The sequence below is a fragment of the Acomys minous genome (genome assembly GCF_964271855.1).
Source record: "Acomys minous genome assembly, chromosome: 13".
Classification (NCBI taxonomy): Eukaryota; Metazoa; Chordata; class Mammalia; order Rodentia; family Muridae; genus Acomys; species Acomys minous.
Genome location: NC_140495.1, coordinates 23,642,769 through 23,669,920, shown reverse-complemented (window position 1 = coordinate 23,669,920; position 27,152 = coordinate 23,642,769). Strand labels below are relative to the sequence as shown.

The following is a 27,152-nucleotide window of genomic DNA, read 5'->3' as shown; positions in this document are numbered from 1 at the left end:
TTACTTTCTATAAAAAATTCAATTTTAGTGGGTTTCTCTTTCCCAAATACTTTTAGATGTCTTAGTTTTTCTTAACCCTGTGGTATAGGAGCAGAAGTTAGTAATTTCTGTTACAGAAAATATTATAAAAAGAAACTACTATAAAAAGAAAATGCTATTTGTTTTCAGTGTGTAACCTGGAATGAACACTGATAAAACTTGATTTTTACTTGTACTTTTTATTACAGGTCCAAGCATTATTCCAGGTTTGGGGATGAAACAGTGCCCCCCCCCCCAAAAAAAAATCTGTTCTCAAAGACATAATTTAATGAAAAAAGGTTATGCAGTAGCTTTATAGCCTAAAGTCTGAAAGCCTGCTGGGGATCATGGAAAGACAGAATTAAAGAAAAGCTTGTTTGGGAATAATGAACTACAGATTCAGGAGAGCAGTTATCTGTTGTAAGAGAGACAGGATGACAGTAATGAAAGTGTCTTAGCTAGGGTTTCTGTGGCTGTGATAAAACACATGGCATAACAAAAACACTTTGTGAGGAAAAAGCTTATTTCATTTTACAGCTTATTATCCAAGAAACTCAGGGCAAGGCCTTGGGGCAGGAACTGAAGCAGAGACCGCAGAGTTATATGTTTACCAGTTTGTTCGTCATGGCTTGCTCAGACTACTTTCTCATACCATCCAGGACCTCAGGACCAGATGTGGGCTGGACCTTCCCACATAGCCACTAATCAAGACTGCCCCAAAGTCTTCCCTGCAGGCCAATTTTATTGAGACGTTTTCAATTGAAGACTCCATCTTCCCTAGGTAGTGGTGGCGCACGCCTTTAATCCCAGCACTCAGGAGGCAGAGGCAGATGGAGCTCTGTGAGTTCAAGGCTAGCCTGGTCTACAAAGTGAGTCCAGGACAGCCAGGGCTACACAAAGGAACCCTGTCTTGAAAAAACAAAACAATACAAAACAAAGATTAAAAAAAAAGAAGATTCCATCTTCCTAGATACGTGTAGGTTTGTGTCAAGTTGACAAAAGCCAACCAACACAGAGGAAAACATGTTTTAGTGTAAAAGAGATTTAGATATATTACTATTCATATTTGATAAGCTAGGTGTTGTATACATCAGAAACAAGTTTTATTAGCATAAAAGTGAATAAAAACTTTAAAGAATTATATAGAATAAATCAAAATGCCTAGTAAAAACCTAAGAACTAAGGATTTTAGTAAGGGGCTGGAGAGCAGATAAGAGCGCTGGCTCTTCTCCAAAGGGCCAGGCTTTGATTCCCACGTGGTGGCTCAGCACCACCTGGACTCCAGGTGCCTTTGGACATTCACAGGCACCAGGCACACAAGTGGTACTCAGAGATAGATGCAGGTGTAACACCTATACACATAAAATGTAATTTTAAAATAATTTAATTTTTATTGATAACACAACAAGATAATCTTTTGTTTGCTAAGTATTTTTATCTTTTCAATAAGTTTAGTGTATTTATCATGATTTCTTTTCTACAGGCCCACAGAACATGAATTAAGACTTTATAAACAACAGGTGAAGAAGCTGGAAAAGGCCCTTAAGAAGAGAATAAAGTAATTCCATTTTGTCAAAGTTTCAGCTTATAGCTAGGTCCTATGTTTTATTATTTGTTTTTATATTCATCTGCTGTTGTGTACTATCCTTGGCTTGGCATTGCCGGGCTGCAGGGGGTGTGACATTACAAGTATGATTGAACCAGGCGTGCTAGCATAAGCCTGTAAATCCCAGCACCGTGGACTCTGGGCAGGAGGATCACAAATATGTGGGTGGCCTGGGCTATATAGCAAGGCTATCTCAAAAAAACAAAAGTAGAAATAGAAAAGGTGGTATTTCTGGTTCTAGCAGTTTAAGGGCAATTTGGATATGATCGTGCTTTCCTATAATGAAGTCTGATCATAGATACAAGTTCCTCTTTACAACTCCTCTCCCCTGACAAGTCCCCAAACCAACTGTGTGCTTTTTAAAGGAAAATAAATCTGTCAAGTCCAGTTGGTACTACGTGTATGTGCATGGGTTTGGTACTGGTCACCAAAGTGTGGCGATGGTGGTGTGCCCACCTCCGTCCTCAGAAGGAGTGACTCTCTCTCAGAAACCTAGTAGCAGTATGAGGTGAGGCCTGAGGTCCTCCAGTCTGTCTGTTCTGGAGTCTTGTCTGGCTTAACTTTATAACCAAAGGTGCTATGAGTTCATGACTGTCTCATGACTGTCACGTCATGTCCAGAATACAGAATTTCACAGCACTCCTTGATCACCTGGCTCTGCTGATCTTTCTGCCTTGTTCCTGGAGCTGTGAGGTGAGGGTGGGGACAGGGCTGAACACTCAGGGTCTTGTCCACCAACCACACTTGGAGCAGTTTTGCTTCCTCCACCGATGGCTGCCCGCTGCCAAAAGAATGAGAGCATCCTTGTAGGTACAAACACAAATTCACACGGCAGTTTGACAGCAAGATCATTTATGACAATAGCAATGGTAGGTTCTGTGTTGAGGCCTATGACCTCCCAAGTCATGAACTTTTGACAAAGATTAAAGGACCAGGCGTGAAGTTCCCTCTTGTGGAACAGGTCTCAGATCCAACCAGGAAGCTGCTATCCCATGCCACTTTTGGACCATCGTGCCTACCTTGCCTGGTGGGACAGCACTATGGCATTCAAGGTCCAGCTGGTTAGGACCACTGATGCCTTTCCCAGCAGCCTGCATAGCACCTTGTGGCCCCATGAGAGCTAGGCAGCATTATGAATTTCCTAGTTGGTTTGAGATTTCTGTCCTGTAACCAAACTGTATGGTGTCTTCAGCAGTGGGGTCTTTAGGGTCTTGTCATATAGTATGGTGGGCATCTGAGAATGGCCTCTGGGCCGTCTGGGGCCTCCCTGACCATTAACTCGTAGAAAGTACCCCATGCCTTACACCATGTATTCTAGGAGTGCCATTGTCCACCCACACCGGTTATTTCCACTAAAGGAATATTTAAGTTGCCATTTTAAATCAGCTTCTTAGCTAGTAGACTTCCATGAGCCTTTTTCATACATCTTTAATTTTAGTTAACTTGTTCTCTTTTTAACCCCTCAACCCCCATCACCACGTAACCCCTTAACACCCAGTAGTAATTCCCCTCTTCTTTTATTTCACATATATTTCTTCTGTCTCTCCAATTTTAAAAATTGAGTTATAAGATAGTAGACCTCCATATGGGTTTTCATGTACCCTTTCCTTGGGTCAGCCCTCCTCTCTACCTCCTTGGTACCCCCATAGTAATTTCTAGACAGATAACCAAACAGGGCAAGAGGGTCCCTCCCAGAAGCTTAAGGCTCTCTCTTGAGAATGTCTGATGGGGCTTTCTTCTGTCTCCAGCAGTCCCCCTTTCCTCTTTATTGTTGTGTGGGCTGGAAGAATCAGGAAAGTACCTGGAGTCCATATGTATAATCACTCTTTTCCTTGTGATAATTCTAATGCTTTGGTAAGAGCTATCGATTTGTCAGACTGAGCATCAAAGTTCTGGGGCAGTCACTCCGACTCAAGGGTGCCAAAAGCAGTAGCTATTGTATACCCTACGTATCTCTAGCTAGAACTCCCATCTGCTTAGAGAACTAAGTTAGGATTTTGTGAAGAATGATCTGGGAGATCAGCTGGGCTGCATAGCCTTCTGTTAGGACCTCTTTGCTCGAATAAAGTGGTTCATCTTCCCCTTCTGGAAGGATGTGGCAGAGTTAAGCTTCTTGCAAGACCTAAGAATAATACCTGATCTCTCTATCACAAGGGTTGGTATTTGAGCACTCCTCTACTCCTCTCCTCTCCTCCGTCCTCTCCTCCTCTCCTCCTCCCTCCTTTCTTTCTCTCTTCTCTCTCTCTCCTTCTCTCTTTTCTCTCCGCCTCTTCCCCTTCCCTCTCCCACCTTTCTCTGCCCTCTCTTCCCTTCCTCTCTTCCCATTCTCTCCGTCCCCCTCTTTCCCCCTTCTGTCTAAGCCCCTCTACTCCCCTCCCCTTTCCTCTTCTCCAGTTCCATTACGTCTTAGGAGAGAGCTGGCCCAAAAAAGTGTGGACTGTCTGGAAACCTTTGCAGGAGCACAGTTCTTGTGACCTGCCCAGCCCTTTGTGTAGGTCCTCAAAGGCAGAGGGAGCTGGCTGCTGGTGTGTATGGGATGCAAAGTAAAGCTTCGTTGTTAATACAGAGTTGTGAACAGTGCGGGAAGGAATCCAAGTCAGGAGAGTACAGGGATTGAGCATTATGGTGTTCGAGGGACCACTGCCTCATTGATGAGTCTAAGATCTTGAATTAATCTCCACTTGTTGGATTCCCTCCTTACTCTCAATGAATTAATCACTGAATTAATGATCCCCGTTTCTTTACTATTTTCATCATGGTAATGAACCCTTCACTGACTTCTGGGTTAAAGGATATTCTCTCTGATGTGAAAAATGGGAAGGGTCTTTAAAATGAAGGACCATAGGGACAATGGTCCTGGCTCTCCCTGTTGGCTCCCCATTTGCCCATGCTATTTGAGCATTTTTGGATTCTGTTAGCAGCAGACAATAATGTTGTGTTGGGAAAAGAAGTTTAACTTTGAGTTTGCCAGGAGATCTCTTTTCCACAGGGTGGCAGGAGTTTGGGGGACTGTGAAAAAGAAGTGACAGAAATAGAGATCTCCCCGTTAATAGGCAAGAGGTTGGATAAATAATGCTGAAGGGGCTGAACCAATAAGTCCCAACTGATGGCCTTTGTTGAGGGGTCAGAGACGGAGAGAGGGAGGGCAAGACTTGGGTTCCGTTGTTGATGTGATATTGATTGGCCTTCCCTGCACTGTAAAGACTTCTCAGGCCTCCTAAAGCTGGCTTGATCCTGGGACCTTCGTTGATAGGGAAGGCATCTAATCTTCCAGTGGTCACCCTTGCAATTAGGGAGGGTCCTGAGGGAGGCATTTGCCTCTGAGAACATTCTCACCTGAAATGGCCTTCCTGCTGCATAAGAAACGCATTTCTAATAGTCCTGATTGTGTTTTTTGAGGATTCACCTGCGCGGCTATCAGCAACTTCCCGTGACATTTATCCTTTTTATCTCTCCTTCTCCTGTGCCTGTTATAAAAGACCAGTTGGACCAAATTATCCAGTGGCTTGCCTAGTTCAACATCAATTTTTGGCATTTTATATTTATATCCAGGGCTAATCAAGTTGGGAATTTATCGTGTTAGGAGATCTCTGCCTCTGACCCTGGCTCTGTATTAGTATACACTTTACACCTCTTGAAATCTTTGGAAGATCATCATGGAATCTCCTTTCCTTTAATATACTGTAGTCAGCTGGGCATGTTTAAGGGCTTAATTCTGAGTACCCTTAAATCCATTCACCTCTCTGACTGGATTAGAACTGTCTGGACTCTGACTGGATTAGCCAGTGGGAAAGTTGTGGGGTATTGTTCTTTCCCTGGAGGTGTAGAAGTCATGTCCAACATGGACGTCCTAATCTACCACCCACCTCCCTGGAAATGTCAGTTTGTTCTGACAACAGCATGCCAGATCATAAAGTTCTTACTGTTCAGAGGTTGGGACATATGGAGCTGGGCCATCAAAGAGTTACCCAGGTCTCTGTTCTCTTTGAGTTCAGACTAGGTTCTCCCAGATTCCTCTCTGGATATCTGCCTAATTGAAAACATATCTTGTGGATGACAAGGGACGGGGGCAGTGGACTGTGGCTGGCTACCTGGGGACAGCGTTTCCACGTTGGGGCCGGGGTCTGGTCTGGCTAACGGGCTGCAGATTGGGATTAAGTAGCCGGAAGACTTGAAGGGGCGAAACAATCATGTTGTTTAGATCCTGAGTTTGGTGATTTGGAGGTTCAGACATGGTTGAAAATTTTTGCCCTTTGGCTCCTTTCTTTTTTGGACATCACAGCTCAAGTATGGGGCCCCGTTTTACATGATTGGGACAATTCAGGGTGATCCTTCAAGTAAAAGAACCATTGAACATAGGGGACTTCAGCCCATTTTCCCTCTTGGTTGCAAAGCAGATTGAGTGGGATGATGGTATTGTAGTTTAACCGGCTTCTGGAGACCAGGGCTCCCAGTCAGTTAGTGGGTATTCTGGCCAGGCATGGGAGCTTGCGGGATGGGGGTGCTTTTCCTTAAGACTCCAACTTAGGAGGCACAGCAGGGGAGAATTTGATGTCAGATCCACCTGAAAGCAACAGCAACATGAGGGCATTCCATGGAGAGACACCTTTTCTCCTTACTCTGTGCCCTCTGCCTGCAGAGTGTCTCTGCCCTGGGAACTCCCTCATGTTTTTAGAGGTTCCCAACTTGTGATCTATTGGAAGGAACTTTTCCAGTGACAGTGTGCCTTACATTTTACATACATGTATATTTAATGTTTGCACACATGTGCATGTACATATACAAGTAAAAAGACATAAACCGGGCGTGGTGGCGCACGCGTTTAATCCCAGCACTCAGGAGGCAGAGGCAGGCAGATCCCTGTGAGTTCCAGGCCAGCCTGGTCTACAAAGCGAGTCCAGGACAGCCAAGGCTACACAGAGAAACCCTGTCTTGAAAAACCAAAACCAAAAGGACATAAGGTTTGGGGGAGGCCGGCTGGATCATTGGCTTCATCATTTTAGTCTGCTGTCTAAGAAAGCATTTTTATTGTCTTGATTCTTGTCCTCCTTTAGATTACAAGAGCTTATTGGTCAGAAGTGTGATGACATGGAGAAAAGAGATGAGCCCAGCAAAGACAGCCATCAGCAGGCCTTAGTGGACCAGAGACACTGTCAGGTACTTAGTAGCCGATGAGAAGACTGGTGTCTGTGGTGACGCGTGGTTTTAGGTGCAGTGCAAATATGTTACCCCTCTGTAAGGATTGTTGGTGCCTACAACGCCTGGCATCTGTAATGCCTTGGTTCTGTGATACTTAAGGATGCCTGAATCTGCAGAATTCCTTATAGAATGGTGTTGTGCCTTGAATGTGAAATGTCTGCTCTGGTTTCATGTGTTTGGCCATGTGATCTCCAGCCATTTGAAAAGGCTGTGGGACCTGTAGGCCTGGAGGAAGTGAGTCACGGGGATCAGGCCCTGCTTGATAGCTTGCTCCATGTCTGGTTCACTCTCCACTTCCCAAGTGTGGATTCGGAGTCATCTGTGAGTCTGCAGCTCTTGCCACACGCCTCCCCTGCCTGCTGCTCTGTCTTTTCTGCTACGATGGATTAGATCTCTCTGCAACTGTGAGCTGAAAACAAAAACTTTCCCCCTTCAGTTGCTTTTTTCAAGGTGTTTCATCACAGCAACAGAAAACTAATATAATATTTTCCTAGAACCCACCCACATCTTTTTAATAACTAGTACAGTGTAAATACTGTACAACTCTGTTGTGTTAGGTTTTTTGTTTTTTTTTTTTTAAATAATCCTCTACTCTCTCCTTGTAAGCTTTTTGCCCTTCTTATTGTTCTGGTTGTTTGTATTATTATTATTATAAAAGTAAAATTTTAGATCTTTACATGGTTTTGATTTGGCTTAAATTGTGATATGAAAATTAACCTTACTATTTATTGAGTAGATGAATAATTAAATCTAGTAGTTTATGGGGCTGCACTTAAACATTATTGGTTTCCCAAAGATTGTTGGCTTTTGTCATCGTTTCTTTGTTTGGAACAGGGTGTCTCTCTATAGGCCTGGGCTGTCCTTAACCTTGCTGTGTAGACCAGGCTGACCTCAAACTCTGACATCTGCTTGCCTCTACCTCCTGAGTGCTGGGATTAAAGGCATGTGCTACCACCCAGCCATAGGGCTTTACATTTTGAATTCAATTAATTACTAATAAAGACTGTATTTTTAAAATCCTTTAATTCTTCATGTTACTTATCAGAGCAGAATTATGTGTTTCCCTTGCCAGGTATGGGCAAATGCCTTTTGCTTAGCAACATTTCCCATCTGTCTGTACCTAGTTAGGCTTGTGCTGCCTGCCTTCTGTGCACACTGCATTTTGCAGTCTCATAAGTGACCATTTTCCTCTCTAATTTACTAATATGACACTTTTATCATACATTATTTCTGCTAGTGCACTCATATGTTTCTAGATTCTGTAGTCTGTTCTATCCCTTTACTGTTTTCTACTCTTCTTCAGGTTTTAAAAATATATTTACCTTTGTTTTTTATATGCATTGGTGGTATGTGGGGTTTTTGTTTTGTTTTGCTTTGTTTTGTTTTGCCTGCATATATAAGAATGTCAAGTCTTGGAGTTACAGATGGTTGTGAACTGCCAGGTGTGTGCTGAGATTTGAACCCAGGTCCTCTGGAAGAACAGTTAGTGCCCAAAACCACTGAGCCATCTCTCCAGCCCATACAGTTTTATAGCAAGTTTTTATACTATTTGTGTAATTTTTTTTTAGATTTGTTTATTAGTGTTCTGCCTACCTGTACACCTGCAGGCCAGAAGAGGGCACCAGATCTCATTATAGATGGTTGTGAGCCACCATGTGGGTGCTGGGAATTGAACTCAGAACCTTTGGAAGAGCAGCCAGTGCTCTTAACCTCTGAGCCATCTCTCCAGTCCTATTTGAGTAAGTTAAAATTTTTTGCATGGATATATTTGAACACATTTACTCCTATGGATGAATACTTATTAAAATAAAATCCCATTAGGATGAATTGACATATGATTGATTTTATTAATTATTATTTGGAAAAATGATATTTTACAGTTTTAAATCATCTCATTCAGAAACATATCTCTAATTTGGGAGGATCTTTTATAGTCTTCCATAAAGTTTTGTATATTTTAAACTTAGTTCATGTGTATTTCCTCTCAGATTTATTTTCTAGGTATTTAATGACTTTCATTTCTGTTGTAAATAAGATCAATGAAGCTTTGTGAGAATTTTTGCTTTAGTGCTCCCTCTCCTCCCCCAGGACCCCCCTCCCCGTATGTAACTGGGATTTTTTTTCTCTAAAACAGGGTTTCTCTGTGTAACAGCTCTGGCTGTCTGGGACTATGTAGACTATGGAGACCCGCTTGTCTCTGCCTCCCGAGTGCTGGGATTAAAGGCTCATGCCACCACACCCGGCGGGATTCTTTCTTTAAAACACAAACTGACACGTATGGACTCCTCTCCTCCCAATGCTGTAGCCGTGGTCCTCCAGCCATGTAGTCAGTTAGCCGTGAGGGTTGACACCAGCTACTTCACTTTCACTGTTGACATTTTACTGCTTCTCATTTACGTGGTTTTCCATTCTACTCTTTGGTTTTTTGTTTTTTTGTTTTTGTTTTTGTTTTTTGACATTTGCTAGATTGTCCTTTTTAAATTTTGTTTTGTTTCCTCATGAGTGCTAGGATTAAAGGCCTGTGTCACCCACCTCTTTTTTGTCCTTTAAAAAATTCCAAGCTGGGTATGGTGGCACACCCCTTTAATCCCAGCACTCAGGAGGTAGAGGCAGGTGGATCGCTATGAGTTGGAGGCCAGCCTGGTCTGCAAAGTGAGTCCAGGACAGCCAAGGCTACACAGAGAACCCTGTATTGAAAGAAAAAAATTCCAAAGTGGTTAGGAAATTCATCTTACCTTTTCCTCTTCTCTTATTAACACTTAAAATGCTTTCTAAAGGGGGAGTTTTAATATCTGTGAACTCTCTGAATGACATAAAATGTCTGCTGCTTTTATTTTTGGAAATTCTTACCTCTGAGGAATTGTTTAAGCCACTTATAGTTTCCCTGTTGTTACTATGTCTTTTGCTGCCAATCACCAGAAGGCAGTTAATTTACATAGGCAAATACAAATTGCTATCAGTGAAAATTCTGAATAGAGGAATTAATTCTTCCATTAAATCCTGAGTTTACATATAATCGAAATGGAATACTGAAATGTGTTTTCATGAACTAAAAAACCTCTGAAGTAATATTACCAGGATCGCCATTAGTTGTTGGTTGAAGTATGCTCAGTACAGGGATTCAAGATCAAAACGCTGATCTCATCTTCATACTGTGTGTGTGTGTGTGTGTGTGTGAGAGAGAGAGAGAGAGAGAGAGAGAGAGAGGAGAGAGACACACACACACACACACACACACACACACACACACACACACACACAGGGAGAAGGAAGGAGGAGAGATGGGCCATGTGGGTCCTGAGGCTGGTACTGAGCTTGGTGGTAAGCAAGCCGTCTCATTGGCCCTCATCTTTATACTTACATGACTTTTTCTTTTCTTTCTTTCCTTCTTTCTTTCTCTCTTTTTTGTATGACTGTTTCTTAAAGAGGCTAGACTTGATGTAAATAAAAAATGATTTTTATTGTGTGTCTTGTTTTGTAAGCACCATACAGGGCACATTTTTGCTTATGAAAGGGTGGAGACGGGAGGGCAGGCAGTACCTGAGCGCTGGGCATCTGGCAGAACCTGGAGCCCCACTAAAACACTTTGTAAAAGGCTGTGAAGTCACCTGGAGAGCGAAACTAAGGGAGAAGGGCTGGAGAGATGGCTTAGCATTCAAGGCTAGGCTCACAACCAAAAATAAAATAAGGGAGAAAACAAGGCTGAAGGCTGAAGGGGTGACCTATCTTACTGTCTTTGGGTGACATCTAGAGAGAGAGTTAAAGTCAAACATTCCGTTCAGGTATCAGTGATCTTAACGAGTTGTGAGTTTCCTTCAGTGTGATAGTGGTGTTGGATTTTAAAGGCTGCATGCTTTGCTATTTGAGGGTAAAGAGTGATGGTGGCTGCTTTTCCTTCTATTGGTTCAGTCTGTAGATAGTGAGACATGCTGGGAAAATGTTGAGTTAATGGATCTTCATGGTGGTTGAGTGCTTGTGCTGGTTAATCGTGTGTGTCAGCTTGCCTGGCATACACTGTCCTCCTGTGGTAGATGGGTCTCCTCTATAGAACAGAAAGGCTCAGAGGGAATTTCTCAGGCATGCTTCTAACATGCTGGGTTTGGTTTGGTTATTTCCCTACCTTTAGGATGGAACTAAAATATCAGACTTCCAGGACTTTGGGGCTATAGTTCTGGGTCACATCTCATATTGCTAACTGATAATCATGGGATTCTATTACATGCACAAGACAATTCCTCATATTAAATCTGTTTTTGTTTTTAATATGGCGATCTCTTTCATATGTATTTGAGCCTTCAGGTGATTGTACAAGGGACACACACACGCACACACACACACACACATACACACACACACAATTTCCTGTTGCTTTTGTTTCTCTGGAGAAGCTTAAACTCTGTTTAACACATGTAAAAACACTGTTTAACACATACACTAAAGTTTTTGTTTAAGATGTTGGTTTGTGTAGTTTTGTTTTGAGACAAGGTCTGTGTAGCCCTGGCTGTTTTGGAAGTTGATAGCCTTGAACTCCCAAAGTCTTTCTTGCCTCTGCCTCCAGAGTGCTGTGACTAAAGACATGTGCCACCATGCCTGGCATATTTTAAATGTTTTCTAATTAAATGTTGGGTGATTAAAAAAAAATAATTCAAACCTCAGTCAGAAGTGTTCTAGTTCATACCTGACACATTGGCCAAGGGTGTGGTCTGCTGGTTCTGTTAGCTGCCTGTTTCCTCTGGTCCCCTCACATAACTTTGGCATCTCCAGGAGTGGCAGTGAAGGGTAGCTGGTGGGTGAGAGCATGAGAAGAGGTGTCTTTGTGGTGCTGGTGTGTTAGGGCACTGGTGCCCTGGCGAGGCTGCCATCCAAATGCAGCCTTTGCTTTTCTTCCATGGAATGCGTGTGCATGGGCACATTTAGGTTTCTCCTTTCAGCTAACTAGAGACCTTAACAACATGGCACTTGCTTTGTGGGCAGTGCATTTTACAGTGATTTCTTATGGACTGCTCTCCCCCCATCCTTAAGTGTGCTGTATTGCTGAGGCCCTCCAGCCACAGACAGCTATTTTTCATGAAAGTAAAGTGCATTGCTCTCCCAATGTTTCTAGTTAGCTTGAGTGAATTCCTCCCCTATCACAAGGTAAAAGACGGGGCAGGGTTCTCTCACTTACCCTTTCTTTCCTCTCCATCATGACGTTCACTTATGGCTCAGTTCATCTTTGCTATGGGATGGTCATCTTCTAAAATGTAGTGACCTACAGTAACCCTTTAGTAGTGTCCTGTGTGAACAGTAGATAGTTCTGCTAATACTGGCCATAGGAAATGGCGTGCCCAGTTCAGTCTCAGGGATGAGGATGAATGGGCCTGTGTAGTTCTGCCTAGATCTGGCCATGGGGTGGCAGCAGAGTGCAAAGAGGAAAACAAAAACAAAAAACCAAAAACAAACCACAACCTTGACTGTCCTGGACTCACTTTGTAGACCAGGCATGCCTCGAACTCTGCCTCCCGAGTGCTGGGGGAAAAAAATTTTTTTAAAGACCTAAACTGGCATAACATTCTTTTTAGTAAATTCTGTAGATCAAAGCAAGACCCAATAACAGTCCAGATTCAAAGGATAAAAAATATCTATATTTTGACAGGAGAACCTGCAAGTCATGTTGCAAAGATGCAACAAAGCAAGGACAAGAAATAGCTGCTGTCACTTTTATAAATAACCTCAAAGTGTGCGTACATATATGTAAACAGGGCATGGCATGTCATGAAACTGCCCTGTGATTTGCTGAGGCTCAGGCAGCAGTGACTCCCTGCACCTGTCATTCGCCCACCACCTTTCTGATGGTTGGTGCCAGGGACCGAGCACCATCCCCCTGCTTTGATTCACACCTGGAGAAGATTATTACTTTTTAAATTGATTGATATTAATATAGGAGTTTATAATAGACGTGGAATGTTGAAGCACTTATAAATGAACACAAGACAAAAACTTGCTTATAAACAAGCATGAGAGGCCAGATTCTCTGAGCAGCTGTTTGCTGTAGCTTTTCCTGGGCAGACAGCAGCGTTTCCTCCCAGCTCTAGAAACTGTACAGACACTCTTGGAGAGTCCTGTCTCGGGGAGTTACAGTGCATGTTAAGAATTACTTGGGACTAGAGAGATGGGTCAGTGGTTAGGGACACTGTCTGCTCTTCCAGTGGTCCTAAGTTCAATTCCCACAACCACATGGTGGCTCACAACCATCTATAATATATGATGCCCTTTTCTGGCATGCAGGTGGACATGAAGGCAGAGCACATAAATAAATACTGGACTGGCTGGCTAGGACATCTCTGTAGAATCTGTGGAGCTTTATTAGTAACCATCTTTACCTGAAAATTCAACTGGAATCATGAAACAAATAAAAAGCTCCCTTTAGTACCATACTTAGTTTAAATATGAGGAGACAGACTAGGCAAGGATGTCTAGATGGCTGTTCTGTGTAGATTATAACAGACGGCAACTGCTTTAAAACCTAAATTGTTAAAAATGTATTTAGTTTTTTTTTTTTTAGAACTTATGCATCTATGCTGAGACTGCATTACCACAGAGTTCACAAATGTCTGAAAATGATGTTCTGTTGGCACATGACACACCTTTTGTGTACTCACTTTGTCTGACTGAGACGACCGTGGTAACTACAGTCCTGCTCACGTTTACAGGTGTTGTGCAGCATCAATTCAATTATTCACAATCCACGAGCCCCAGTAATTTATAAACAGAGCAGGGGAGGAGCCCAAAGCTTCAATAAAGATAATGTTCAAGAGTGTGGATTTGAACACCTCATTCCTGTAATAGAAATGTGGGCAGATGAACTGACATCCTTAAAGGTAAGTAGTTGAATTCTCTTTGTGTGTTTTGAAAATATATTAGACTTGGTTTTTGTGTTTTTTAACTATAAGGGTAAAATGAACACTTTTCTAAGATTGGAATATGGTTGCTTACATATTTTGTTCTATTTTGTTTTTGAGACAGAGTCTATGTAGCTCTGGCCAGCCTGGCATACTCTCTATAGACCAGGGTGGCCTTGGACTCACAGATAACTACCTGCTTTTGATTCCTGAGAGCTATATAGAGGCATATGCCACCATGTCCAGCCTTCCATATTTCTAATCCTGTAATTTGTTGTCATATTTATTTTTTGGAACAGGCCTCATTATGCAAACTGGCCAGCCTAGAACTTGCCATGTAAACCGGGCTCATCTCTAGTTCACAGAGGTCCACCTGTTTCTGCCTCCCAAATGCTGGGATTAAAGGCATGTGTCACTAAGCCTGGCCTTATATGTTTTATTTTTATTTAACTTATAACTATACATATGTGTGAGGGATAGTGTGACATTGTAATACATATGGTGAATAGTGATCGCTGTTGAGAACATCAGAATTTCTCAGCCATTTAAAATAGTTCATTTTTGTGACCTTTGGTTACCCTACTGTGGTATAGAACATTACAAATGATTTCTCTTATCCAGCCACACCCCTGTGACTGTTAACCAACCTGTCTCCATTCCTTCTTACTCAAACCCTTCTCAGGCTTTGGCAACCACTATTAGACCAACTTTTTAAAACTTTTACCTATAAGTAAGAACATATGGTATTTGTGTCTGTTTTGTTTCACTTAACATGTCTTCCAGTTCTATCCATGTTGTAGTAAATGACAGACATCATTTTTTATGGCTGATATTCCATTGTATGCATGTGCATGTATTTATGCACACATACATAACACTGTTTTTTTTAGCCATTCATCTATCGTTGGACACGTACGTATATTGATCCTGTATATTGGAAATTCTAAGTAGTGCTTTAGTAAACATGTGAGTGCTGGCATCTGTGTAACATAGTCTCATTTTATTTGGATATATATATGCATTTGTATAAAAATATATATGTATATATTTGTGTATATATACACATTTGGATGTCAGACTGTTAGGCTATGTGACAGGCTTATCTGTAGTTTTTTGTTTGTTTTGGTTTTTCGAGACAGGGTTTCTCTGTGTGGCCTTGGCTGTCCTGGAACTTGGTTTATAGACCAGGCTGGCCTCCCGAGTGATGGGACTAAAGGCGTGTGCTACCATGCCCGGCTTATCTGTAGTGTTTCAAGGAACCTCTATATACTGTTTTACATGGTGGCTGTACTAATTACATTGCTATCAGTAATAATGCCAAGGATTCTCAAAAGAAGCCAGTCATGCATGGCCACTTGGATGATTTCATTTACAAAAAATGCTAAGAGGCAGCAGCTTCTTACCAGCAGGAAGAGGATTAGTAGTGTAGAGGCTAGAGGAGAATAGACTGTGAGTGGGTTTGGGATTTTATTTTTATTTTTTAAATTTCTCATGTGTATAAACATTTGCCTCCATGTACGTATGTTTGTGTACCACATGCATGTCTGGTTCTTGTGAAGGTCAGAAGAGGGTACTAGATTCTCTGGAACTGGAGTTATAAATGGTTATGAACCATCACGTGGGTGCTGGGAACTGAACCCAGGTCTTGTGCAGGACCAACAAGTGTTGTTACTGCTTTCCATTTCTCCAGCCCTGGGTGTGGGAGTTCTTCTTAGAAGGAGTAAGTTCTGAAATTAGACAGTAGTGGTGTTTTGTGCTATATGAGAAGATGAAAATCATCAAATTATGTACTTAGTAAAGGTGAATATTTTGATGTGTAAACTTCATTTTAAAGGTGCTACAAAAATATTTAAAACCTAGGCTAGGCATATCACTCAGTGGTAAAGTATTTGCCTTGTATATATGAGAGAGGGCCTGGGCTCTCTCCAGTGCTGATAAAATAAGTATAACTACTTAAATAACATTATTTCTTAGAACATACAGACTTGTTTTTAAATTGGCAATGATATTAAAAATACTAATGATGGTTCTATAGCTGTGTAGTTTTAGACTACCTTGATTACTATGCTATTAGTGTTATTGCACAAACTGTTCTATAACCAATAATGCCATATAGTTTCTTTTGTTGCAAAGGATTTGTATAAGTCCTTAAAAATACTGTCTGCAAAACTGGTACCTTGGCATAATTTAAAGAAACCAGATGAAAAGGAACATGTCAAAGTAGAAGATCTGTTGCTTATGGTAGACACCATGTTGGAAGAAGTTGAAAACAAGAAAGAGGTAACAGTTGATACTTATATGTAACTGCTCTCATTTAAAAGGTTTATATTTACTATTATTTCAAATTGTAAACTATCTTTTTCACCTTCTTCATGAAGAATAGCAACACGCCACACTTTCAGACTCTGCAAGCTATTGTTTCTCACTTCCAAAAGCTATTTGATGTGCAGTCTTTAAACGGAGTCTATCCCCGAATGAATGAAGTGTATACCAGGCTTGGAGAAATGAACAATGCGGTGAGGAACCTTCAGGAGCTCTTAGAACTAGGTGATGACCCTTTGTCACTTGGGGCACTGATTTAAGAATTATTTATAATAAATTAACAAAAATTCGGGTTTGGAAAAAAATTCGGGTTTGGGTTTTGGTTTGGTTTGACAGTGTTGCCTTGCTCTCACTGTAGCCAAAGCTGGCCTTCAGCTCCTGGTCTTTGTTCTTCATCTCCCAAGCACTCATACTGCTGGTGTGCACTACAGACCCCGCAAAACTCCTATTACACACACACACACACACACACACCCCATAAAACAAACCACAACCCAGGGCATGGATATAGCTTAGTTGGTAGAGTGCTTGTCTAGCATGCACGAGCTCTGGGTTTGATTTTCAGTACTGCATGGTGGTGCACATATAGATCCATGGGGGTGCACACCCTCAGGAGATGGAGGCAGGAGCATTAGAAATTCAAGGCCAGGAGCTGGAGAGATGGCTCAGTGGTTAACAGCTCTTGCTGTGAAATTGTAAGGACTGGAGTTCATGTTCCAACACCCCCTACAACAATCGAGAGATCCCCAAATCTCTGTAGCTGCAGCTCCAAGGACTTCAACACCCCTTTCAGGTTTTCGTGTGTGCAGAAGCACTCATGCAAACATACATATATGCATACAGTCATACACACATGCAAATAAATATTTTTTAAAAGTTCAGTTCAAGATCATTTTTGATACATAACAACTTCCAGGCCAGCCTGGGATTTATGAGACCCCAACTTTTAACAGTCACCCCAAGGGCTGGGAAGTGGCTCAGTGGTTAAGAACACTTTCCCTGCAGTCATGAGTACCAGAGGTATGATGCCAAGCTGGACATCTTGCAAACGCCTGCTACCCAGCTCTGAGGAGAATGGAGACAGGATTATTGAGGCCCTCTGGCTTGCAGCCTAGCCGAGAAAGAGTGACCTCCAGGCTCAAGGAGCTAGTGTGTTGTAAAGAAATAGGCAAAGGGCGATAGAGGAGGGTACCAATGCCTCCTTCTGGTCTCTGTCTTTTCAGAGGTGCACACACCCACATACATGCATATATACTCACACATATATGTGTAAAATAATAAAAATAAATCTTACTGCCTTCTGTCACACAAAATAAAATGAGTAACGGAAGCAGGAAATGTTAGATGAATGTAATGTTTTTGGAAATTCTTTAAAAATATATCCAATGCTTTCATTTCTCTTTTGCAGACAGTTCATCCTCATTGTGTGTGGTGGTCAGCACAGTTGGAAAACTGTGTAAGGTAATTAACGAGGATGTGAATGAGCAGATTAAACAAGTACTAGGACCTGAAGATCTACAAAGGTATTTGGTACAGATGTATCCAGAACGCTTGACGTGGTGAAAAAGGAAGACTTTGAAAGCTTTATGGTTACTTACCTTCCTTGTTTGGAGTGGCAGTTTCTTTTGGGACAGAGTCCAGGTGTTCTGAACTAGGAGAGGCCCTGGACTAAAAGAGATCTGCCTGCCTCTGCCTTCAGAGTGCTGGGATCCAAAGTATGTGCCACCACACCTTTTAAAAATAACCTTATAAACTAAAAGAGTCATACATCCTTAAAGATGGAGAAAATGTCACACATACTCAAGATAAAAAGTGTTAGTCCTTAACACAGAGAGACCCTGTCTTGGAAAACAAAACAAACAACAACAACAAAAAATTGTTGGTCCTATAAGCTCACAGGGCTGTTGGGAATTCTAGCAGAAACTCACCTCCAGGAGAAGTTATATATGGAGAAATTAAAATCGTTATAACCAAGTCTTCAGTTGGATTATCTATGATTTATTTCTAGGACACTACCAAAACTACTAAATTATTACTAGTCATATGATTTTTGTTTAGAAGATATGCATTAAGGATTTTAGAAAGACTAGGCAGCAGTAATATAAAGCCTGACATTTAGAGAAATAGATTACAGGGCTAAGGTAGAGGTGGACTGCAGAACCTGTGTTTACCATGCATCAAACTCTGGGTTCTCTCTCTAGTAACCCCCACTCTCAGGTGACTCCCAGTTCTCACTCCAAATTTTATACTGCGAAATACAGGGAAACACACACACACACACACACACACACACACACACACACACACACACACACACACACACTCCATTCATATATTCTGCATGTTTTCCAGGAAAACCCCTTACATAACCTGGCAGTTGAATTTTTTTCATACTTAGTGTTTTTCACTATTGGTCTCTCTCCTTCCACTGTTTTACTGACCACAGAGACTTAGTGCTTAATAGCACAGTGGGTAAGAAAGCCTATTTTCAGCAAATGTTCTAAAGAAGATTCTTTAAAAACAAAAAAGGGAAATGCTAGTAGATGATTAAAGATCTCAAAAAGAAAAGATTGCTACAACTGAATGTTAAGTTTATATTTAATTTAGCAGGACAGTTTATTTTCACTTCAAAATGTTATGTCCACAGCTACCTGTTAATAATCAAATGCAAAACCCTCAAGTTTTTGTATTTTTTAAAACAGCATTATCAACAAATTGGAAGAACATGAGGAATTTTTTCCAGCATTTCAAGCTTTTACTAATGATCTTCTTAAAATCTTAGGTGAGCTCCCTGTTGGCGGTTGCTGAGTTTTCAGCTTACGGTGTTAGTGGGTTTGAGAGAAGGGCGTTCCTCAGACACTGGGTCATGTCTTACTCTGGGTCTTTGACAAAGTATTAACTGCTTTGCATGCAAAGTTGTTAGGGTCAGAAGACACAGCCCATAAAAGAGATAACTGTTTTTTTCTTTTCTTTTTAAATACTTTTATATGTGTATAAATGTTTGCCTGCATGTATGTATTGCACAGTGTGCAGGCAGGTACCTGTAGTGACCAGATACCCTGGACTAGAGTTACAGTTACATATTGTTGGCACTGGGAACTGAACCCAGGTCTTCTCACAAGAACAGCAAGTGCTTTTAACTGCTGAGCCATCAGCCCTCCAGTCCTGTGGGACTATCTCATTTTGGGATCTTCTCATGAGGAATGGCATTATTCTGTAAGATTCCTGGCTCTGTCGGTGTTTATAAAAAGATGACCAAGCAAAATAAGGTAGAAATATGTAGACCCTGTTGCTGTGATCCTGCTCGTGGGGACGGTATCTGGTTACGGGGAAGACTTGCTTCCTCTGAGAACAAGAGCTTTGAAGTCTGGCCTAGGCTCACTGACATCTGATACCTTAGAAGAAGAACCAAACTCAGAGTCTGCCAAAGAACCTGAGCCGCTTTGTCTGGAAATCCAGACCAGGATAAGCCATGTCCCTAAGGCTTGTTCTGACATGTCACACACCTCTTACTGGACAGATCTCCCAAAAGAAGGCTTGAGAGATTTCCACTCTGAGGCTAAAAGAATCAAGAAGGAACACTGTGTTCTTTAAGGAGAAACAATTCCTACATCCTCAGGTGGAGATGCAGGAAGGAGATGCATCTGTCTGTGATGCATGTTGGGACCCATGTTGGCTACCCATGTACTGTACAGAGACTTAAAGAGGAACCACAGTACCATAAAAGCAGCCAACTGGATGTATTAATAAGTCCATGTATCTGATAAGATGTCAAAGAGACATCACTAATAGATACCCCATGAAACACCTGTGCAAGGCAGTAGTAATCTATCACCTATCTTGGAGAAGACTTCATGTGCACAAGAGCACTTACTGCTATTGCTGCTCTTGTATTTGAATTTTGCTTCCATGTAGAGCTTCTCATTTCTATGAGCTTTTCACTAGAAAAATCACTCTTTATAATTCTTATTTTTTCTATTACAGAAATTGATGACTTGGATGCCATTGTGCCTGCAGTAAAGAAATTAAAAGTACTTTCATACTGAAAACAAATCAAATCATTCTTACTGTATAAGTTGCACTCTTAACATTTAAGTATTTTAAAGAACTAATCCTGAACAAGGTTCTAAAATGTATCAGCTCTCAAAATTCATCTTTGCACCATTTGGTCATTCTCAATCCACATAATTTTTATTTTTGATTATTTAATAGACAGCAACTGCTAAATTATTAAAATAGTAAATTAACTTTAGAATCCTTAATCATTTCCTAAGCAATGCTTGAGTACTCTAAAATGTAATGGTTATCTTAAGAGATTGTGTGTAACAAAGGAGACTGAGGGAGAGATTGCAAATTATAGAAAGTTGCATTTAAGTCCAAGGTTTAATGACAGAGAAAAAAGAATGCCAGTTGCTTTCTAAGCCAAGCCAATAAGAAGCCCCTGCTTTCCAGGTCATTCTGTGAAGACATGTTAATGCGCAGATTTGTTAAGATACCCTTATAGCTGTTGCAGTTTCAAAATAGGAAGAAAAGAAAGAAAAGGTTTTGTCTTTGTGCTAAGATAGGAAGTTAATCATGAAGTGAAATAGATGATTAGGTAGAAGTCTTTCTGTGTGTTTATTTGCAATACTGTATAATGTACTTTTATAAAGAAGATCACAAATAAAGTTTTGTAAAGAATTCTCAATTGTGTCCTTAGTGTGACTCATTTGTAACCCTCACAAGTAACGAGTCCTGTTCTCTCCCTAGGCTGACACTCGTTGGGCACGGCTTCCTCCTGACTGCATGCCACATAAGAGCCCTGTTCTTACTGCAGGGCAGGGTTCTGCACCACACCCATGAGTTCAGATACTTTATGCTACCCCATAGCCTCCTTCTTAAAATGCCATTTGGTTGATAATTATTGTAAAGCATCTCCAGGAAGCAGCATGGTGGTGTGGAGCGTGTCAAACAGGCATTCAAACCCCTGGGTTGTGACTCTGATAACATAAAATAGAATTTTAGAATCCTTCTGACTTTAAAATTCTTTGCTTTGTTAACCTGTAGTTAAATTCTAAATACTAACCCAGTAGTTCTCTACCTTCCTAATGCTGCGACGCTTTAATTCAGTTCCTCATGTGTGAAGGCAGCAACCACAAAATGATTCTCGTTGCTACATCACAACTGTAATTTTGCTACTGTTATGAGTCATAATGTGAATATCTGTGTTTTTTTCATGGTTCTAGGAGACCCCTGTGAAAGAGTTGTCTGAGTCCCAAAGGGGTCATGACCCACAGGTTGAGAAACTAACTTATAATCTATAGAATATTTTGATGGCATTATTAGGAAAATTATTTTTTATTCATTCTGAATTGATTAAATTACTCTCAATAAATTTCTATGAGGATTGGAAGTGTTTTTAAATTTTTAAAAAAGGAGTTCCTTTTATTATTTTTTTAAAAGTGTGTGTGTATATATATATATATATATATATATATATATATATATATATACGCACATCATGTGTGATTACAGGTACCCAATAGAGTCCAGAAAAGGGTGCTGGACCCCATGGATCTGGAGTTACCTGCAGTTGTGAACAACCCAATGTGGGTACTAGGAACTGAACTCTGATCCTCTGCAAGAGCACTAGGCACTCCTAACCACTGAGCCGTCTCGCTAGCCCATGTGTGTCATGTTCGTGTGTGCATGCACATGTTGAGATAGGTTGTTCTGTGTTCCAGGTTGGTTTTGGGCTCACTGTATTTATAGCCAAGGCTACCTTTGAACTCCTGAACCTCTTTCTACCACCCCCAAGTGATAAAATTGTAAGTATGTGCCATCACACCTGGCCTTAACAATATTTGGTGTTGGGGGGGGAGGAAATGCAGTTAAAAGATTGTAAGAGGGGGCTAGAGAGATGGCTCAGCTTATTTTTGCAGAGGATCCTACTTCGGTGCCCAGCACCCATGTTGGGTGACTCATAACCACCTGTGCCTCCAGCTCTAAGGGGCTCCAGTGCTGCCTCCCTCAGGCTGCCATCGGTGCCTGTGCTCATATAATAAAATCTTTCAAAGACTATTAATCTAAATTTTGGTGGCTAGTTTTGTTTTATTAATTTATTCTTGTTACATCTCAATGGTTATCCCATCCCTTGTATCCTCCCATTCTTCCCTCCCTCCCATTTTCCCCTTATTCCCCTCCCCTATGACTGTTCCTGAGGGGGATTACCTCCCCCTGTATATGCTCATAGGGTATCAAGTCTCTTCTTGGTAACCTGCTGTCCTTCCTCTGAGTGCCACCAGGTCTCCCCCTCCAGGGGACATGGTCAAAGGTGAGGCACCAGAGTACGTGTGAAAGTCATACCCCACTCTCCACTCAAGTGTGGAGACTGTTCTGACCATTGGCTAGATCTGGGTAGGAGTTTAAAGTTTACGGCCTGTATTGTCCTTGGCTGGTGCCATAGTTTGAGCGGGATCCCTGGGCCCAAATCTGCCTATCATAATGTTCTACTTGTAGGTTTCTAGGACCCTCTGGATCCTTCTACTTTGCTATTCTCCCATGCTTCTCTCATCTAGAGTCACAATAGGATGTCCTCCACTCTGTCCCAGTTTCCTGGTAAGTGAAGGCTTTCATGGGACATGCCTCTTGGGCTAGTATGCAGATATAAGTGAGTATATACCATTTGAGTCTTTCTGCTTTTGTTTTTTGACAGGGTTTCTTTGTGTTATCTTGGCTGTCCTGAACTCATTTTGTAGACTAGGCTGGCCTGGAACTCAGTGATTCACCTGCCTCTGCCTCCCAAGTGCTGGGATTAAAGGTGTGCGCCACCACGCCTGGCTCGTTTTAATCCCATAGTTTAAATCAGATGTTCTCAAATCTTTTCCAGAGGACAGGAGGGTTGTGGAGGTGCTTCAAGGGCCATTAAGGACAGTCACACCAATAGAAGCAGTTTTAGACTCCTCCTTTCTATCGTGTCTACTTTTATCCAGTTTTAGTTGTTTAAAACTATAAAAATACTGCAATTGTTATTGGTTTATCTCTAGAACTATGTAAATACAAGCATTTAAAACACATTTGTTTGAAAGCAATTTTGATACATAACATAAAAAGCATATATGAAATGTAAAATTTGATAAGTTCTGGTGTGAACCCATGTTTGCAGTGCTGTGGTGGCTTGAGAGCTCATCAGCCATAGGCTTAGCCATGTGAACACTTGACCCCTAGTTGGCCTCATTGGGGAGGTCACGGAACCTTTGGGGGGTGGAGCCTTACTGGAGGAAGTACATCACTAGCAGGCTTTGGGTGTTTACAGCCTTGTTCCACTTTTTGTTCATTCTCTGCTTATGCTTGCATTTTATGATGTAACCTCACAGCAGGCTGCTTCCTGTCACGTGACTGCTGCCTGCTGCTGTGCTTCTGCACCATGATGGACTCTTATTCTGCCAGAACTGTAAGCCTAAGTGAATCTGTTTCTCTAAGTCGCCTTTCTCATGTGCTTTATCACAGTAACAGAGTATGGTAGTTTGCTGATGAGACTTTAGAGTTTGTTCAGACTTTGTGATTTTAGATGAATTTTAATATTCATATACTATTTTAAAAGCTGAAGCTCTGTCATAGGTACATTAGCTGTTGTTGATATGTATATTCCTACCATTAAAAAAAAAGATTATGTATATGGTGTTTCACCTTCATGTACACCTGCACACCATCAGAGGGCACCAGATCTCAGTACAGATGCGTTTGAGCCACCATGTGGTTGCTGGGAATAGAACTCAGGACCTTTGGAAGAGCAGCCGGTGCTCTTAACCCCTGAGCCATCTCTCCAGCTCTTCCTACCGCTACTTAATCTGCTTGATTTGTCAGTTTCTAGGAGATAATAAAATCTATATAAATTTGCCAAATTTTAGTCTATATTTTGAGCCCATTTTCTAAGTAAATATAATTGATATATTAATATCACTCTTTTTTGCTACTCATGTTCACTGCCTTGAATGTAGTTTTTGTTGTTGTTTTCATCATCACCATCATCATTATTACCACAGTTTTGTTTGAGACAGGAACTCACTCTGTAGCCCTGACTGGCTTGAAACTCAGAGATCCACCTGCATCTGTCTCTTCAGTGTTGGGATTAAAGGCGTTTACTACCCTTCATGGCCTTTGGGGTTTTTGTTTTGCTTTTTAAGACAGGGTTTCTCTGTGTAACCCTAGCTGTCCTGGAACTCACTTTGTAGGCCAGGCTGACCTTGAACTCACAGAGATCCACCTGCCTGAGTGCTGGGATTAAAGGCATGTGCCACTACCACCTGGATATTCATTTTTAAATTACACTTTTAGTTTGTGCTCTGTATGTGTGTGTGCTCACACATGTGCCACTACATGCGTATGGAGGTCAGAGGATAAGTTGATGTGGGTTATGGGGACCAAACTCAGCCTTTACCAACTGAGCCACCTTGCAGCCTGATTTTATTTTGATGGCAATTGTTTATTTTATTGTACTAACTTTTAAAATATGTGTAAATTATAAACACCAAGTGTAATTAAATGGTTATAAAGTAAACATCCATGTAACAACCATGAGCTAGAGCACACGGATGGCTTATTTCATACTTCCTAAGCTCTTAGAGGTCACTGTCATCTTGACTTCATGTCAGTCACTTCCTCAGTATTTTTAAAAATTGGGGCATTTTCATGAACATGCCTGAACCAATATATTTGTCTGATTTTATTTTAAAAAGTAATTAAAAATGTAATTAAAGTATCCATGCTATTTTTAATATTCCTTTTGTCCAGTGTTAGGATTGTGTTATATATCCATGTATGTTAGGTCTAGGCATTTGTTCCATCACTGTGGAGTATTCATCTTACTGTGGTGCTGAGGAGTGGTTTCCAGGTCTTAGCTATGGTGAACTGTGCTGCTGTCACTATGTGTCCTTACACACATATGCAAGTGTTCTAACATGTATATCCCAAATTGAAATTGCTGGATCTCAGGGGCAATTGTTTCTTTGTACATAGAAAAAAAAATCAGTATCTGTCCTGAACTCTATACAGCTCCAAAATCAGGAGTACATGCTTTCTTGTTGCATTTCCTTGTTCTCGTTAGTGTAAAGAGAGGAACTCCCTGAACTGGATTAATCAATGATACACTCAGGGTAAACGGAGAGGGTTATATGTCACTTGCTTTAAAGCTGATGGTAAGACAAAGGCACACATTCTCAGGGAAATGCCTAGTCCCTTTGCAGTGAGGAAAATGCTGTTCATCCTAGGCCCAGACCCTGTGCCCTTTGGACTAGGCAGCCACTGCTTCTTTCTTGTCAACAGAAAACAAGATTCAATTTCTGAGTGCTGAGGAGGAGGGAGGGTGGTTCAGGAGCTTCCTGTGAACACCGACTGAATGGTTAAGTTTTAAATTTCCCTTGGAAAAATACTCGAGACAAACCAAGTGTACTGTACTGTGTGGTACCCAACCCTCTTGACTCACCCTAACATTATTCTGAGGAAGGAAGCGAAGGGATGCCAGCAGTGGAGGGCCTCCTCACTTTTTCCCACAGCTATGCTCTGGCTTCTCTTGTTAGGCTTGGAGGCTGCAGTGACCCCAGCGCTAGGCTGAAGAACAGCACAGAAGGTCCCTGTGGACATCTGGCTAGAGGCCAATGGAAAAGTGGGACTCAAGAAATCCTGAAGATCAGCAGGAGAGACATCTAGGATGGCTCTCCGCTGCCCACTGGTCCCTGGTAACCCAGAGCCAAATGTGATGTAATGTGGAACTCTGGGTATCTGGGGAGATTCTCATGCTGGCATCTACCCCACTCTGATGTCATAGACCTTTCCACCCGTCAGTACAAAGTCGGTGATCTTGAGGCCCAACATGCTTTACTACCCCGAAGTCTCCTTCCTTAGCAGGGTGTAATCCGTTAGGCTTGGCTTTGGGCCCAGGGGTCCCGCTCAAACTAAGGCACCAGCCAAGGACAATACAGGCGGTAAACCTTAAACCCCTACCCAGATCTAGACAATGGACAGAACACTCTCCACAGTAGAGTGGAGAGTGGGATATGACTTTCTCACATACTCTGGTGCCTCACCTTTGACCATGTCCCCTGGAGGGGGAGACCTGGTGGCACTCAGAGGAAGGACAGCAGGTTACCAAGAAGAGACTTGATACCCTATGAGCATATACAGGGGGAGGTAATCCCCCTCAGGAACAGTCATAGGGGAGGGGAATAAGGGGAAAATGGGAGGGAGGGAAGAATGGGAGGATACAAGGGATGGGATAACCATTGAGATGTAACAAGAATAAATTAATAAAGGAGAAAAAAAATGAAAAAAAAAATCTGTTAGGCTTGGCACAGAGCCCAGCGCTCTTAAGTGCCTGGTGCTTTTCAAACCTCCAAAGCCTCCCTTGATATCAGCTATGCATCATAGTGGTCACTGCCTTCTTGAGGACCTCTAATACCTTGCATAGGAACTCGTTCACTGAGCATTCTAGCACATTCTCTACCATTTATTTCATCTCATATTCTTTTTGCCTTTCAGGTAGCTGGCAGTGTCCCAAGCTGCCCACCAAATCTTGACAACCTCCTCAGGCCAGGATGATTTTTATCAGGACAAATCATTGCCAGCAGCCTATAGGCTTTCCTTAGTTCAGTATTTGATGCTGTGTCTTTCATCCCCAGCAAATGAGAGTGTTTATCTGCAGGAACCCCAGAGAATCAAACCATTCATTCTAGTCGGCTGGCAGTAGTGCCCACTAGCTTATATGCATTACCCTGCCAATTAGTCTTCTTTCTACTTGACCCAAAGCAGCGCCAGCCAACCCCACTGAACTAATCTTCCAGCTTGCTGTCTCTCAGCAGAGCTTAGCAATGTAGCAAAGCTGAAGAATCCAACCTACCCAGTCAGCCCATCCCACCAGGAACCACCAACTAGACGACCCCAAAGAGTCAGAGCCAGGAACAGTAAAGGAGTGGCTGAGTAGTCGTGCCTTTCAGTGAAAAGTTATTGTTTAGAAACTGGAATGTCATCTAGGGCCAGCTGCCCAGTTTCCATACCTAGACCCCTACTGAAACTCAGAAAAAGCCTTTCAGCTTCATGCGTGAGGTCCTGAGTCCACTGGCAGGTCTGGCTCCCAAGCCCAGGTGGTAGGT

The 27,152-nt window shown here is 41.8% G+C and overlaps 1 protein-coding gene and 1 long non-coding RNA gene across 6 annotated transcripts in view; one reads left to right on the top strand and one right to left on the bottom strand.

Annotated features, from left to right (window-relative positions):
* The window catches only part of CEP70 (centrosomal protein 70), a 43,336-nt gene extending 22,630 nt beyond the window's left edge, over nt 1-20,706 (top strand). For 4 of the 5 annotated variants that reach the window (XM_084752235.1, XM_084752233.1, XM_084752236.1 and 1 more), the window contains 8 exons: nt 1,502-1,576; nt 6,679-6,781; nt 13,516-13,683; nt 15,838-15,984; nt 16,083-16,251; nt 17,435-17,549; nt 18,729-18,808; nt 20,011-20,706. In XM_084752235.1, coding sequence (XP_084608361.1) covers nt 1,502-1,576; nt 6,679-6,781; nt 13,516-13,683; nt 15,838-15,984; nt 16,083-16,251; nt 17,435-17,549; nt 18,729-18,808; nt 20,011-20,072 — 919 coding nt within the window. In that variant the 3' untranslated portion in view covers nt 20,073-20,706. The remainder of the gene's footprint in view (nt 1-1,501; nt 1,577-6,678; nt 6,782-13,515; nt 13,684-15,837; nt 15,985-16,082; nt 16,252-17,434; nt 17,550-18,728; nt 18,809-20,010) is intronic. The other variant, XR_014773519.1, reaches the window with a different exon arrangement.
* On the bottom strand, nt 1,583-25,614 carry LOC311580589. The gene is made up of 3 exons (XR_014773521.1): nt 25,490-25,614; nt 4,961-5,091; nt 1,583-2,405 (listed from the first exon to the last, which is right to left on the bottom strand). It is a non-coding gene; the product is annotated as an uncharacterized lncRNA (long non-coding RNA).
* Between the last annotated feature and the right edge of the window lie 1,538 nt (nt 25,615-27,152).